This window comes from Heterocephalus glaber, unplaced genomic scaffold (genome assembly GCF_053883595.1).
Source record: "Heterocephalus glaber isolate CG9 unplaced genomic scaffold, H.glaber_assembly_v1.0 deba00001472, whole genome shotgun sequence".
Lineage (NCBI taxonomy): Eukaryota > Metazoa > Chordata > Mammalia > Rodentia > Bathyergidae > Heterocephalus > Heterocephalus glaber.
Genome location: NW_028258315.1, coordinates 16,485,244 through 16,499,813, shown reverse-complemented (window position 1 = coordinate 16,499,813; position 14,570 = coordinate 16,485,244). Strand labels below are relative to the sequence as shown.

The window sequence follows — 14,570 nt, the reverse complement described above, 5'->3', positions numbered from 1 at the left end:
TGAAGATGCAGAGCCTGAACCCTGTGTAAGTTTAGATCAACAGAAGCACCGTATTATTTTTAACTTGAGGAACCTTGTCTTTAAGGAGACAGGATGATAACAATTCTGTAAAAAACAACCCCACAAACCCCCAAATCACCTTAGCAGAAAGGATCTTATGGCTTATTTCTTCTCTGTTGGTTAAATCATTAATCATGGCCAAAACATTTAGGGCATTTCAGGACTATCTGTCACAGGATGGAACTTTTTAACTTTAGGGTTAAAGGATTGGTCTCTTCTTTTACGTTGCAAATGAATTTCAGGCAGGACAGCAGAAGTCTGAGCCAATGATGAAGTTAAAATTCTGTATTCTTAGCTCCCAGCCCAGTGCAGAAGGACACTGTGTAATGCAAAAATATATTTGCATATAGTTTCTGGCAACACAGCTATTTAGATATTTTTTAAAAAAGTTTAAATTAACCATTCACCATGATGATAAGGGTAGTTCAAAGATGTAATTCTTCAACAACCTAACATACTGCTTCAGGATAGAGGTGCTAGTGCTTGCCATTTTTACTTCAACTGATCTTTGTTTCTCCTTTGTATTGGGGATTTGAACACAGGACCTTCACACTGAGATACATTCCCAACCTTTTTACTTTTTATTAAAAGTTAAATGGAGGCAGGCATAGGGGCACAGGCCTATAATCCCAGCACGCTAGGAGGCCGAAGCAGGAAGATTGCAAGTTCAAGTGCAGCCTGGTCAACTTAGCTACTCAGTACGACCCTGTCTCAAAATAAAATTTTGAAAATGATGTTCTCAAAGGACCCTATACAGTATGTTCTCAAAAGGGCCCAGGCTGAGGTCAAACTTGCAGTCCTCCTGCCTCGCCTCCAAAGGGCTGGGATTGCCGGTGTGCGGCACTATGCCTGATTTAGGTTGCTTGCTCGTGATGCTTTGGTTTTACAGGATACTGCTGATGCATCAGGTACTGAAATGGTGATGCAGTGTAGTGTCTGATGAGGAACCCAGGTTCTCCGAGGCAGCACACGGAGCCTGTCTGGACCGGAGGAGCACTGCAGAAGCCTGTGTTTCCAGCCAAAGCTTCCTTCCCCTGGGTACCGGGAGTGGGATGGAACAATGTACCCATAGCTGGAGCCCTGGGGGATCCAGTGCCTGTGGCCAGAGGGACAAGCAGACAGCTTTGAGAGGTCTCGTGGGCTTACCTTTTGTGATGGCTTCTCCCTGGTTAAGCTGGGCAAATAAAGCTGAGCGAGAAGGAGAGGACTCTTCTTTTCGACCTTCATTCTCAAAAAGTGGGGGCGGCCCCAGAGGAGGTGGTGGAGGAGGTGGTGGTGGAAGGCCAGGCCCCAAGGAAAGGACAGAAAACGCTGATGCCGCGGATGCTACAGGACCCTGCAGGAGACAGAGGATGGGGAGCTGCACTGGGCCCGAGCCCTGGCTGGGATTGGACCAGTGTCTTGGGACCTATGGCCATGAGGGCCTGGGGTTCAGGACTCCCCAGGAGACCCCACAGGGCACACCTGTACCTTGGTGTGGAGGACCTGGGTCAAGGGATCATGGAGCACTGCTGGTAGAATCTGCATGTCCAGGAGGCCCCCCCAATTCAGAGGCACACACGGCCATATTCACAAGTTCACATCCAAGGCTCAGGACAGGAATGAAAATGCACTTTGGGCAATTTAGAATCATAAGAAAAAAGTGACCCAAGGGCTAAGATAAGCATTTTAGGGACATTAGACACCATGATCCCCAAGGAGAAAGAGAGCTAGCAAGAGGTAAAAAATATTCAGTGGTTACCAGATGATTTTGAACCTTTTTGAGCAGCTAAATAGAGAGATACTGAAATTCTCTGGAACTTATTTTCCAAATATGCAGGTCTCAAGCTGACTTCCAACCAAACACCTCATGTGACCTGGTGACTGTGGAACCTAAAGGCGGAAGGGAGGGTGCAGGAGGCATTTGACAGCACACCAAGTGTTCGCTGTGAGGAGACGGAAAGCCAGACCCACCTAGACTTCCTCTTATTCTCTCTGCTATGCGATGCAACCTTTGTCCAATGTGAAGATCTCACAAATTCAAGTGACAGTCAAAAGTGACAGACAAGATGAAAGATTTTTAATGCTTGCAAAAGACCCTATGCAGGATGTTCTCAAAGATCTTAAAACTAGAAGAGAAACACACAAGCATATACACCAAACTTGGGATACACGTACCATTTTACTCTTTTTTTTTTTTTTGGTGGTACTGAGGATTGAACCCAGAGCTTTTAATTTTTTTTTTTTTTTAATTTTGTGACAGGGTTTTGCTAAGTGGCTAAGATAACCAGGCTGCATTTGAACTTGCAGTTCTCCTGCTTCAGCCTTCTAGAATGCTGGGATTACAGGCCTGCACTCCTATGGCTGCCTCCATTTTACTTTTAAACTCTGAAGTAGAACTGAATTACTATGATAAAGATTATAAGCTAATTCAATTTTTTAAAAGTCAAGGAACTTCAAAAAGTGAGAGTGATGGGCATGTCATTCAGGCTTATATATTTTAAATGCCAAATACAAAAGGTAAAATATTCCATTAGTATAAAATATTGATGATCTCATTATCCCCTTATTTTTATAAGAAGCTCAGCATTATAAAGTATCAAAATCAGCATTTTAACCCATAGTTTTAAAAAATAACTAATTCTTGAGCTACTTACACAATTCTTACTCAATGTAGAATTATCCTGAAAGTAAACGATTCTTCTCTTACTCAAAATGTGTGCCTACATTGAGGCCATACTCTTAAGTGAAATAAATAGGACACATATGTGTAAATACCGAATAGTTTTTCTGGAAGTGTAAATAAGGATCAAAATGTATAATTGATATTGTGAAGTAGGAAGAAAAGGCCTAAAGGAGCAGGGGAAGTGGGAGGGGTAGGGGAAAGGAAAGAAGGGAAAAGAAAAAATATGAGAAAAGGAAAAAAATGGAAACAAAGTCTATGTGAATAGGGAAGGGTGGAGGGGGTGAAGGGAGGGCAGGGGAAGGGGAAAAAATAAGAACCAAGATACATCATGTATGATACAAGATCCCAATGATGAATGTAACTGTACTGTATACCTAAAATGTACCAATAAAGTTAATGGGAAAAAAATGTGTCTTAAAATCTCAGTAGGCTGGAAGCCTCATCTTCTGAAGATATATTTGAAATGGTTTTGGGTTTCCAAGGAAGACCAGCCCAACTCCATCAAGATTCTAGGGTCAAGTAGAAAAGGATTTCACAGTTCTTGAGACAGACTAATTTTTCCCCCTGTATCTGAAATGTTTTCTATCATATCACTGGGATGCAGCTTGAGTTTGCTCTGTATCACAATGAGCGTATTATTCAGGCTTTGCCTACCAAGCAATATTCGAATCCTGTTACAGACCTCAAGAACCACCAAGTATTAACTGTACTCCTAAGCACATAATAATTCATATCACTGGTGAAGGGACAGAGCCCTCCCCCAGCACCTGACACCCAGAAGCTGGAGTGGAAAGGGGAGACGGTCTGGCTTCTAAATCTTAGAAAGATTTACACAGATCCTTTGCTCTCAGAATTCAGCACCTTTCTCCAAGAGCCATTAAGGGACACAGAAAGGAATAAGCCATGGGTTCAACTTTTTGGAAGTTTGATACATTCAGATTGCTGACCCAGGTCAAGAGACAAAGGATTTACTGCAACAAATGTTGAAAATACAAGCAAAAAAAAAGGCACTCAGGACCTGCTGAAACTCTGCCTTGCCTTAGTCTTGGCCTTTTGTGCATCCTGGCTCATTCCTGTATTGCCCTGTCAGAGCATAATGCCAGGCTCTGGTTTCCAAGGTTACTTTTCAGTTAGCAGTCAGGAGTGGGACTCAAACTGATTAAACATTCCCTAACTGGATCTCGTGCCTGCCCCTGCAGAGGAACCTGTCTTTGCCTTTCGGCACACATCTTGAGGGCTTTCTGGAGTTTGCTTTCACATGTGACCTGGCCACACAATGCAGTCCCACCGACTGGAATCCCAGCCTGACACGAAGTCTTCAGGCATCCCAGTAAAAAGCACAAATAGTGGAAAGTCCTCAAATAGTGGAAAGTCTGGTATGTGCCAGGCACTGACTATGTTCATTCACTCAGTAGATACTTAGTACTCACTAATGACAAGTTCTAGGCCAGGGGTTCCCAAATGTGTCTGAGTATTAGAAGCATCTGGGAATCTGTTAAGAATTCCCAAGCCCGGGCTATGTCGCAGCAACACTCTCTGGGGGATGGCAGTGGGCTGCGGTCTCAGGTATCTGTATTTTTTGAAGCTCCTTAGGTGGTTCCAATGTGTGGACAAATTTGGGGCCAATCACTCCATCTTACGTGCTGAGATTAACCTCAGTGACAACAATATGACTAGGATTGTACTGTAACACCTCTAACAGAAAATAAAGCAAGAAATCAGAATGCCCTTCTGTTTAAATTCAGTAATAAATCATCAGTCAAGGGTAAAAGCATAATTCAAGCACATAACCAGTTGATTTCAAAGCCTTCTTCAAAGAAATTCTTTATGTCACATTTAAGTTTTTTTTTAAAAAAATCACTAGTCAAAGGCCAGAAGCATGGGTTACTTGACACATATATACCATTGCTCTTCTGGTTGGAATAGGTGTGGCTGAGGTACTGGGGCATAATAATCTTGGTTTAGTCTTTGCCTGCACTAATCCTCACTCCGTCCCTCTAATGCCGTAGCAGCTGATCAAGCTCCTACAGGCAACTCTGCAACATGTTCCCGTCCTCTGGGTAGATAAGACCTCTTGGACTTTGACCCTGCCATCTCAGCATCAAATCACCCTGGATGCTGAAATTGTGAGTTAGTGCGCTTCTTCTAGAAACTGGCTCCTTGGCTTAATTCACTTTTCCTAAATACCCACTGGTTCCAGTAATGGGATACTTGACCCCAAATCCTGGCCTTCCATCTAGTAATCAAGTTGTTGAAGGTACCACCCGTCAGCGTGTATTTGTTTGTTTGTTTGTGTTTTTTTTTGAAAGACAGATGTCACTGTGGGGGCAATGAACCAACCTGTCTACACTGAATGGGATTCAAGGCCATTATATGGATTCAAGGCCTGGAGCCTCAGGTGCCCACTGAGTGAGCCACGACCTATAACTCAACCGGGGCTCCAAGGCCTGTGGGAAAGTGGGGCTCTGGGGAGAGGGGGTGCTGGATGGGGGTGGAGTTTCCATCCTTCACAGTGTGAGTTAGGTTTATCCAGAGACCCTGAAGGATAAACCCCAGGCAGACAAACCTGTTTGAAGTTGCCTCTGAACCAAGAGTTGCTGCCTGGTGCTCAGTGGGGCTCCCTCCCTTCCCGTGTGTCCCAGAAGTCATGAGAAACCACAGCATCGGCCTGCAGGCTGGGTGCGCTTCTCTGCACCCAGGCTTCCGGGTCAGAAGTACATGTGCAGAAGGCACGAGGCCATTGAAGAAGCAGTGTGGTTTACTCACAAATGATCTCACTATAGCTGGGCCCTTTCAACGAAGGCTTTTCTTAATAAATTCTTTTACAAGAAGTCTTATCCTAACAGTTTCTGTCATTTTATCGCCACAGCACAGACTCATACAGTGTAGCGTTCACTCAGGACGTAGGAGGATGACACCATGTGACCTGCCAAGGTTGCACAACAGGAAAGTGATGCTGAGCTGTGGAGGGAACTCAAAGGAGACTCAACCCTGGCAAAGTGGCAGTGATCCCTCACAAAGGCCTCTGAAAAAACTTCTTTATGATGCTGATAAAATGAATCTGTCAAGTATCTTAGAGACCCAGACTGGGAGCAATCGAAAAGGCATCTTATTAAAGTCATGTGACAGTGACATGCAATTTAAAAACAAGAAAAGCACACATTTATGATTTTAAATGGCCATATTTGCAGTGCAAAAGTTCACTTACATTGCAAGAATACAGCACAAAGCCTAAAACTATTGCTTTTAAGGTCTATTAAGATTAATTTTGAGAGCAGATGCTTGATTATATACTTTTTTTCCCCTGGAACAAAGACTTTTAAAAAAGTTAATGTATTGCAAATCCCCTTCTCTAACTTAATTTCACTGTCCGAGGAACAGCTGCTTCTTCTGTTTTTAAATATATGAACTCTAGCTATAAAATAATGAAACCATTGTACTTACCACATGGACCACTTTTAATGTTTTGGTTATATATACTCTATATAATAACAGCTGTATTATATGTACTATAGTTGTATATCAATGTGCACTATAATTTATTTTCACTCTTTAAAATAATTTGTCATCATTTTATTACTTTAGAATTTAGATTTTTTTATGAAAGGGAAATTGCTTAGAGTTCTTAAATGGAATTTCCACATATATAAAATGAACAATCCACTTTAATCCCCAACACAACCACAGTTATCTTAATTATCTAGTTCATTCAGGCACAGTCTAAATTTGGATCTTAGGTAGCCATAAAATTACTCCAACTATTCATTTTGTTGAATTTATAGAAAGTAGGACGAATAGGGAACTTCCAGGTGGGGTCAGGGTGCCAGACAGGGGCACTGCCTTAGGGCTCGCTACACATCGGCTGCTTTGTAGGCCTCTATCCTAAAGGAGAGATTGAGGATTTAAGCAAGGGCCAAGAATATACAACAGCATTACTCTCTAGCTCTTAAGAATAGGGCAGGCAACCAGTATCTTGGCTAGTATTTTTGCCGATTTTTAAGAAGTTGAGATCAAGAAAATGAAGATGCCCTCTGATAATTTCTTGGAACAGGTGGATTATGTTGTTTACAACAGAGCTTTTAAGATGTTCCTTCTATAAAACTTACTTAGCGATAGTAATATTTTGAGCCACCTGTCTTTAAGTATTTGTGGAGATTGTAGATAAAGCCACAAAAATGAAACAGCTGACATGCAGTGGTATTTATGGGTCTTACTCCCCTCCTCTGCCCTTCATGGACACATACGTTCTGCTCCCTACTTGGTCTGCTTCTTGGTCAGATTTGCTCTTTAGGGGTCTGTTGTTGAGCTACCTGGCCATGAATCACCTAGCTTACCCTTAATGATCTCTAGGTAGCAGTGACAACATTTATGTGTCCAACTGTACATATAAGGCTGCTGGATGTGGTGGTGCACGCCTGTAATTCACATGACTCTGGGAAGCTGAGGCAGGAGGATTACAAGTTTGAGCCCAGCCTGGGAAATTTAGTAACTTAGGAAAACCCTCTCTCAAAAGAAAAAATTAAGGGCTGGGGATGTAGTTCAGTTCAAAAGTCCTGGGTTCAATTCCCAGTACCACACACATACAAAAAAAAAGTTTAAAAAAATCCCAAAGGCCATTTCAATCACAAGTATACTTGTATCTTCATGCTACAACTTAAGAACTCACAATGTTTTACAACTGATTTTTTAAAATGAAATGTTATTGGTTCATTTTTCCAAAGAGAAAGGATCCCAAATGATCTGGTACAATACAACATATAAAATATCAGGGTAATAGAGCTCATATATTATAAAGAACAAGTGACTATAAGAATTAAAAACTACTGTTTTATACACATACATAAGACAGCCATCCTAGCAGCAAAATAATTTGCAAATTCACGAGCCAGGTGGACACTATGGCTCCACCACTCAAGAGGCTGAGGCAGGAGGATTGCTTGAGCTCAGGAGTTAGAGACCAGCCTGGGCAACATGGTGAGACTCCATCTCGGAAACAAACAAATCACAAATTTGTGAGTTATGGTTTGTTCATGTTTTTGGTGTCATAACTAAAACGAATTTCTATTTTCTGGAAGGTTTACTTTGATCACTTCAACTTCTATAAGAACTTAAAAATTTTATATTCATACAAGGAGTGACTGAAAGATACAATGAATAAAAAAAAAGATACAATGATTGCTTAAATTTTTCTCATTACAGGAAAAGACACATTGCTAACAAATGAGTGTGTTCAAATTGAGAGTGTTTTGAAGGGGATTAGTGGCAATGTGCTTTTTATTATAGCAAATTATTTATTTAGCAAAAACATTTATTGGTACATTTTATTATTATTACTATTACTATTATTATTATTATTATTTTGGTACCAGGGATGGAACTCAGGACCTTGCGCTTGCCAGGCAGGTGCAGCACCACTGAGTTACATCCTCAGCCCTATTTGTACATTTTAGATATATATAACGATAACACTCATCATAGCGAATCTGTACCTGTAAATAATATATCTTGTTTTGTCTTTTTTCCTCATCCCCCATCCTTATGTATAAAGCTTAGTTTCCATTTTTTTCTTCGATCTTCTCTTTTTTTTTCTCTTGTCCCAGTGGTGTAATCGGTTAGTGTGTGACACTTACATAGCAAAATTTTTAAACATTCATATTTTATCATCATCCCACATTGATAACCATTTACATTAATTTCTGTCAGAATCATTACAATGTGTCCGTCCTCATCCACCTTATTCACAAGACCTGACACTGGGCAACTTTTGGCTCTTCCCCAAAATTAAAGTGACCATGAAAGGTAAACATTTTAAATCAATTCAGGACATAGAGGCAGCCATGACAGCACAACTAAAGACACTCATGAAAGAGGACTTCCAGAACTGCTTCAGAAAGTGGCAAGAATGATGGGATAAGTGTGCTCAAAGGGAAGGGGAGTAATAACAATGTGTCTTTTACTGTAATAAATATTTGAAAATTTATACATGTATTGTATTTTTTGATCACACCTTGTATTTATGTCACACTTCCACTGCAAGACAACTATAATCAAGCAGTAGTCGTACACAGACTAACAGATGATCATTCTGCACAATGTAAGTGGAAGCCAAGGTGAATTTATGCATGTAGTCTCTATTCTCTTATTTTTTATCACTTACTCAAATTTTGAGACTTCTGCCAATGAAAACAAAATTCCCCGGAACTTTTCCAATAAAATAGAATTGTTAATAATACCACGATGAAGTACTGTATAATATTTGTAAGTGTATGTTAGTAATTTTTACAAACTTAATCCTATTTCAGTTATGGAAACAGAACACTACTGGAATTTCAGATTTCCATGGAAGTACCTTCAATTGACATAAAAAGATGGACACACAATAATGAAGGAAATATAGGGCTCATTTTGATCAGTTTTCTTCTGAGGCAAAGCTCCAAACATCCTTATTCCAAGATGGAAAAAGGAAGGTCATTTAAAACCCAGACTTCAAGGTTTCAGCAGTGATTTCTGATGGTTGTACTTGTCCCATCCTTCCTCCCCTCCTGTGGTCTCTAGATGCTGCTCCTTTGATACCTGAACAGATCAGAGCTTTGGCAGCAAATAGAAAAAAAAAAAAAAAAGGAAGAAACAAAGTCACTTCCAAGAAGTAATAACAGCTTTACATTGGAAAGTAGCCTGGGGGTGACATACATGGTCCATATTGGTAGGTGTAAACCAATAACTTAGTGTTTTTATTCTTGTCTTCATTATATGTCCAGATGTGTCCTTGAAAAAAATGTAGATGGTAGCTTCTGTTCAACATGCCCAAAGTAGAAATTCTGGATAAAAGCAGACCAAGCCGAGGCTAGAAGAATATATGGAACACAATCCAATTTGCTCAAGTGATCTAGATACTCTACATAAAAGATGCTGGTAAGTGGCCTTCGTTATCAGTTTGGCCTTGTTTTGCTACTGACATCTGGCTCAAATCTGGAATTTCCAGGTTGTCTTTTCTTCTTGTCTGACAGCATTGACAACTTGAAAATACAATTTCTCATAAAAAGAGGAAAGATAAAATTAAATTTTCTATGAGAAAACTTTCCAGAGCTAAAGATAGCAGAGTATACCCATCAAAGAGACCAACTCTAGAGAACTAACAGTTATATATAGACCAAGAATGACATGTGGCTTGAATTAGCTTCATTTGGCCATGAGTCTTAAGTCTGAACATTCACTGGATTCATGTTTCTGTTTTTGGTTTTATTTCTGGGGGATTTTATGGTAGTAAAATAGCTATTGTACTTTCAAAAATTATCCATACCTGCTAAATAGTGGAAGTGAAGGCAAAGGCAAAATAAGAGCTGTTAGACTGTTTACATGTGGCTCTACGTTACATATGTATTTTATTTACCTGGAAATTTTTAACAATTAAAATACCCACAAACGTCAATATCTTCTGAGCTTTATAGTTGAGGCATGCTAAGGGAGAGTAATTGGCTCAATATCAGTTCCAAAAAGTGACAGGAAAAGCTCAGCTGGTGCTTAGAAGAGGGGAGGGACAGTGACAGTGGTGAGCTCAGTTGGCATCCAAACTGCCACCAGCGAATGGAGGTCAGGGCTCACCTCTGCGTTGCGAAGGGGTTGTTTAGCATTTAGAAGATAATTAGTACCTTTCACCCTCTCCCTTTTTTTGTTTTTGGAGACAGAGTCTCTATGTATACTCCAGGCTGGTTTTGAACTTGCTATGCATCCTAAGCAGGCTTTGAATTTGCAATGCTCTGAGTGCTGGGATTACAGGCATGTGCTGTTGTGCCCAGCTCCCTCCCCCCTTTCTCAAGAAGACTTTTTTGCTTAATCCAATGTCAGCTTGTATTTCTTAAGTTTACGCCAGCCAAGAATGAGAGAAGCTGATGGTGAGGAGAGAGAACAGAGCAGCGCTGTTGACAGCAGTAACGTGCACCATCCACTCCCATTACCATCACTGGGCATAAGGAAAGACATTTTTACACGGCTCTTGAGCAACAGACACAATGCACAGTTAATGGACTAACATTTTATACATTTCTCTGAGAAGAAATGAGATCAGAAGTGAATGCATTTGATTAAGCAGATGTACCTGGACATCATCTATTTCTAAGGCCCTGCAGCAGTCAGCACTGTGGATCCCGGGCTGAATTGGAGAAGGACAGTTTCCAAAGAGCTCACAGCCCAGAGGACAAAGGAGGAACTCTGCGTTCCAGGTATGGCAGGCACTTGGTTCTGGTCTTTGAGTCTTTTTTTTTTCCCCATTAAGTTTATTGGTACATTTTAGGTATACAATACAGTTACATTCATCATTGGGATCTTGTACCATTACATGAGTCTCTTGGTTCTTATTTTTTTCCCCTTCCCTTGTCCTCCCTTCACCCCCTCCACCCTTCCCTATTTGCAAAGACCTTGTATCCATTTTTTTCCTCTTCTCATATTTTTTCCTTTCCCTTTTTTCCCTTCCCCTACCCCTCACAATTCCCCTGCTCTTTCAGACCTTTTCTTCCTGTTACACAATATCAGTTATACATTTTTTAAATTATAATATTAAGATCTAGGAGACATTACCACAGATTTTACAGAATTTAAAAGGATATAGAAAGCATATTACAAAAATCTTTTTTGAAATAAACTGGACAACTTCTAAGAAGTACCTTGGAAGACAAATTAATGCAACTAACTCTGGAGGAAATATAAAATTTGAATAGCACCTATTAAAGAAAGTATATTCCTAGCTTGAACACCTACCTATATGACAACAGCAGGCTCATAAACATTTTAACTGATAAATTATATCAAACAATTAAAGCAGAAAAAAGAAGGAACACTTCTCCCCTCATTTTAGGAAATCAACATTGTGCTAATCCTAAAACTGGATAAAGATAATAGAAGAAAAAAAGTATGAACATAGATAGAAATTTGTTTAACAAAACCAACTCTTAGAAGTCAGATCTGGCAGTATGTAGAAAGTGGTTTTGTTATAGGGATGGCAGTGTTGGTTCAGCATTGGAAGATCCACCCCTAAAAGTCAGCATTTTAACAGAGGAAAGGAGAAAGCCATATGATCCTGTCACTAGTTGGAGAAAGAGTATTGGACTAAATTCTACAGGTGTTCACGGTAAAAGCTATCAGGAGACTAGAAGTAGAACAGAACCTTCTCAACAGATCAAAGACATGTACTCCATACTTCCAACGAAAACTCCTTCTATGAATGGGGAAGATACAATGTTTTCTCCTTCAGGTGGGGAACAAGGGCAGATATGCCTACTCTTCATCTGTCCATTAGACTTTGAAACATAAGTCTAAACCAAAATAGTCTGGCAATAAAATGACACAACTAGGATAGGATTGGCAAGGTAGAAGTAAAATCTTTATATGTAGATGAAATGATCATCTACAGAGAAAATACTAAGAAATCTCTAGGAGCCCCTAGAACTTGTACTTGAATTTAGCAGGATTAGAAGACACAAGGTAGATATAAAAATTCAGGTCTGTGTACACTTGCTATAAATGAAGAACTGGATATTGAAATTTTAAAGTTATGTAGGAGTACAAAGGACCCAGAAAAGCCAAAAACAAAAACAAAAACAGTGTTGGAAGACGTTTAACACCCAATTTTAAGACTTCTTCTAAAGCTTCAGTAATCAAGGCAGTGTTGGTGTAAGGAAAGACATATAGATCATTTGAATAAAACAGACAATCTAGAAATAGAACCACACATACATGGTCCACTGAGTTTTGAAAGATTATTTAACATTAGCATTTTATAGAATATAAACTCCATTCAAGAGCCGAGGAAGAGACAGTGTCTTCAGCAAATGGCACTAGAACACCTGGTATCCGTTTATAAAAAATTAACCTCAACCCTTTTTTTCCATACATGAAAATAACTTGAAGGGATCTATGAACCTACATAAGAAAGCCTAAAAGTATAAAACTTTAAGAAGAAATTATTAGGGAAAATATTTATGAATTCAGGATAGGCAAGAACTACCTAGGACACAAAAAACATGATGTATAAAAGAAAAAAAATTGATGAGATTCCATCAAAATTTAGAACTTTAAATGACATCATTAAAATGAAAAGTAGTCCTTAAACAGACCATATTTACAATGCATATAACCTATGAGCAGAATATATAAAGAATTCTTAGAGCTCATTAATAGACAACCCAATTAAAATGTAGACATAAGAAGATGATAAATAGCCAGTATAGCACAAGGAATGGTGTGCAATTCTAGAATCAGAAAAATACTAATCAGTACAATAATAAGATTGAATTATACACTCATTAGGGAGATGAAGTTAAAAGTTTTAAAAGCCTTGTCATGACTTTTTCTTTTTGTTGGATTCTCCCCCTTTGCGTTTAATTTGTCACGCCCAATGGATTCATTCTACTGGGTTTCCTAGGGTTGTGATCCTCATTGTCTTTTCCTAGGGTATTGTCTAAAATTTTTTGGAGTGCCAGTTTGGTATTCATGAAGGTCCTGAGGTGCTCTTTCTCATGAAAGTATCTTATTTCTCCATCAATTTTGAAAGATAGTTTTGCAGGGTACATCAATCTGGGTTGGAGGCTGTTTTCCTTTAGGGCTTGAAATACATCACTCCAAGCTCTTCTTGCCTTGAGGGTTTGCATTGAGAAGTGTGCTGTGATTCTGATGGGCTTTCCTTTGTATGTGATTTGTTTCTTTTCTCTCACTGCTTGTAGAATTTTGTTTTTCTGTTGGATTTCTGGAATCCTAACTATTATATTCCTATGTGTAGATTTTTTTTGATTAAGGCTAGCTGGAGTCCTATATGCCTCACTTATCTGTATGTCAAGTTCTTTTCCCCTGCTTGGGAAGTTTTCTGCCATCACTTCTGTGAACAGTTTTTTTTTTATGTCATCTGCACTCTCTCTTCTTTCTTCATTGACTCCAATCAGTCTTACGTTATTCTTCTTTGCATCGTCTAGCAGCTGTTGGATTGATTTCTCATGTTCCCTTACAATTTTAAAGCAATTTTTCTTTTCCTCATCACTAATTGCAATCTTATCTTCTATATGTGAAATTCTATCCTCACATTGGTTCATTCTGCTGCGCAGACTTTCGATGGAGTTTTTAATCTCCTGGAAATCTGTTTGTATCTGTTTTATGGAGTCCATTTGTTTCCTATGTTGGGATTCCATCATGTTCCTCAGATCCTCTATTTTTTTATCTGTGCCCTCTGTAGATTTATTAATCATGTCTTGCACCATGAGCAAAATCTTTGCTGTTATCTGAGTAATTATTTCTGATTTCATTTTTCCCAGATCCTCTTTTGTTGCCAGTTCAGAGAGTCCAGGTGGTTGAGTATCAGACTGTTCCATCTCGTTTCCCTTTGGGGTTGCTGTAGGTGATCTGGAAGTCTGTTTTTGAAGCTTGTTTATATGTCTTCTCATTTCCACAGGGGGGTGGGGGTGCTTCTGGTGCCCACGCGGCTCACCTTCTGTGCCCTAGGAGCTTGGGATGGCAGCAGGGGAGCTTCCTTCTGGGTGCTGGGACCAGCTCAGCTTCACTGACCTAGGAGCCTGGGATGGAGGTGGGGGAGCTTCCTTCTGGGTGCTGGGACTGGCTCACCTTCTTGGTCCTAGGAGCCTGGGATGGCAGCAGGGGAGCTTCCTTCCAGGTGCTGGGACCGGCTGAGCTTCACTCCTTTGAGTCTTCTTTAAGACTTAAGACTGTGTTTTAGTTTGGAAGGTTCTTCTCCAATTTACTATCTAGAAAACTCTTATATGTCCTTTAAGGCCCACTCAAATGTCCCTTCTTTGTTGGCTTTTATGGAACTACCCCAAAAGGAAGTTCCCTGTTTCTCTATATA

At 39.8% G+C, this 14,570-nt stretch overlaps 1 protein-coding gene across 1 annotated transcript in view; it reads right to left on the bottom strand.

Annotated features, from left to right (window-relative positions):
• Cap2 (cyclase associated actin cytoskeleton regulatory protein 2) overlaps positions 1 to 14,570 on the bottom strand; it is a 172,348-nt gene that overhangs the window by 20,417 nt on the left and 137,361 nt on the right. The window contains exon 8 of the mRNA XM_004847637.4: positions 1,207 to 1,396. Within this exon, the coding sequence (XP_004847694.2) occupies positions 1,207 to 1,396 (190 nt within the window). The remainder of the gene's footprint in view (positions 1 to 1,206; positions 1,397 to 14,570) is intronic.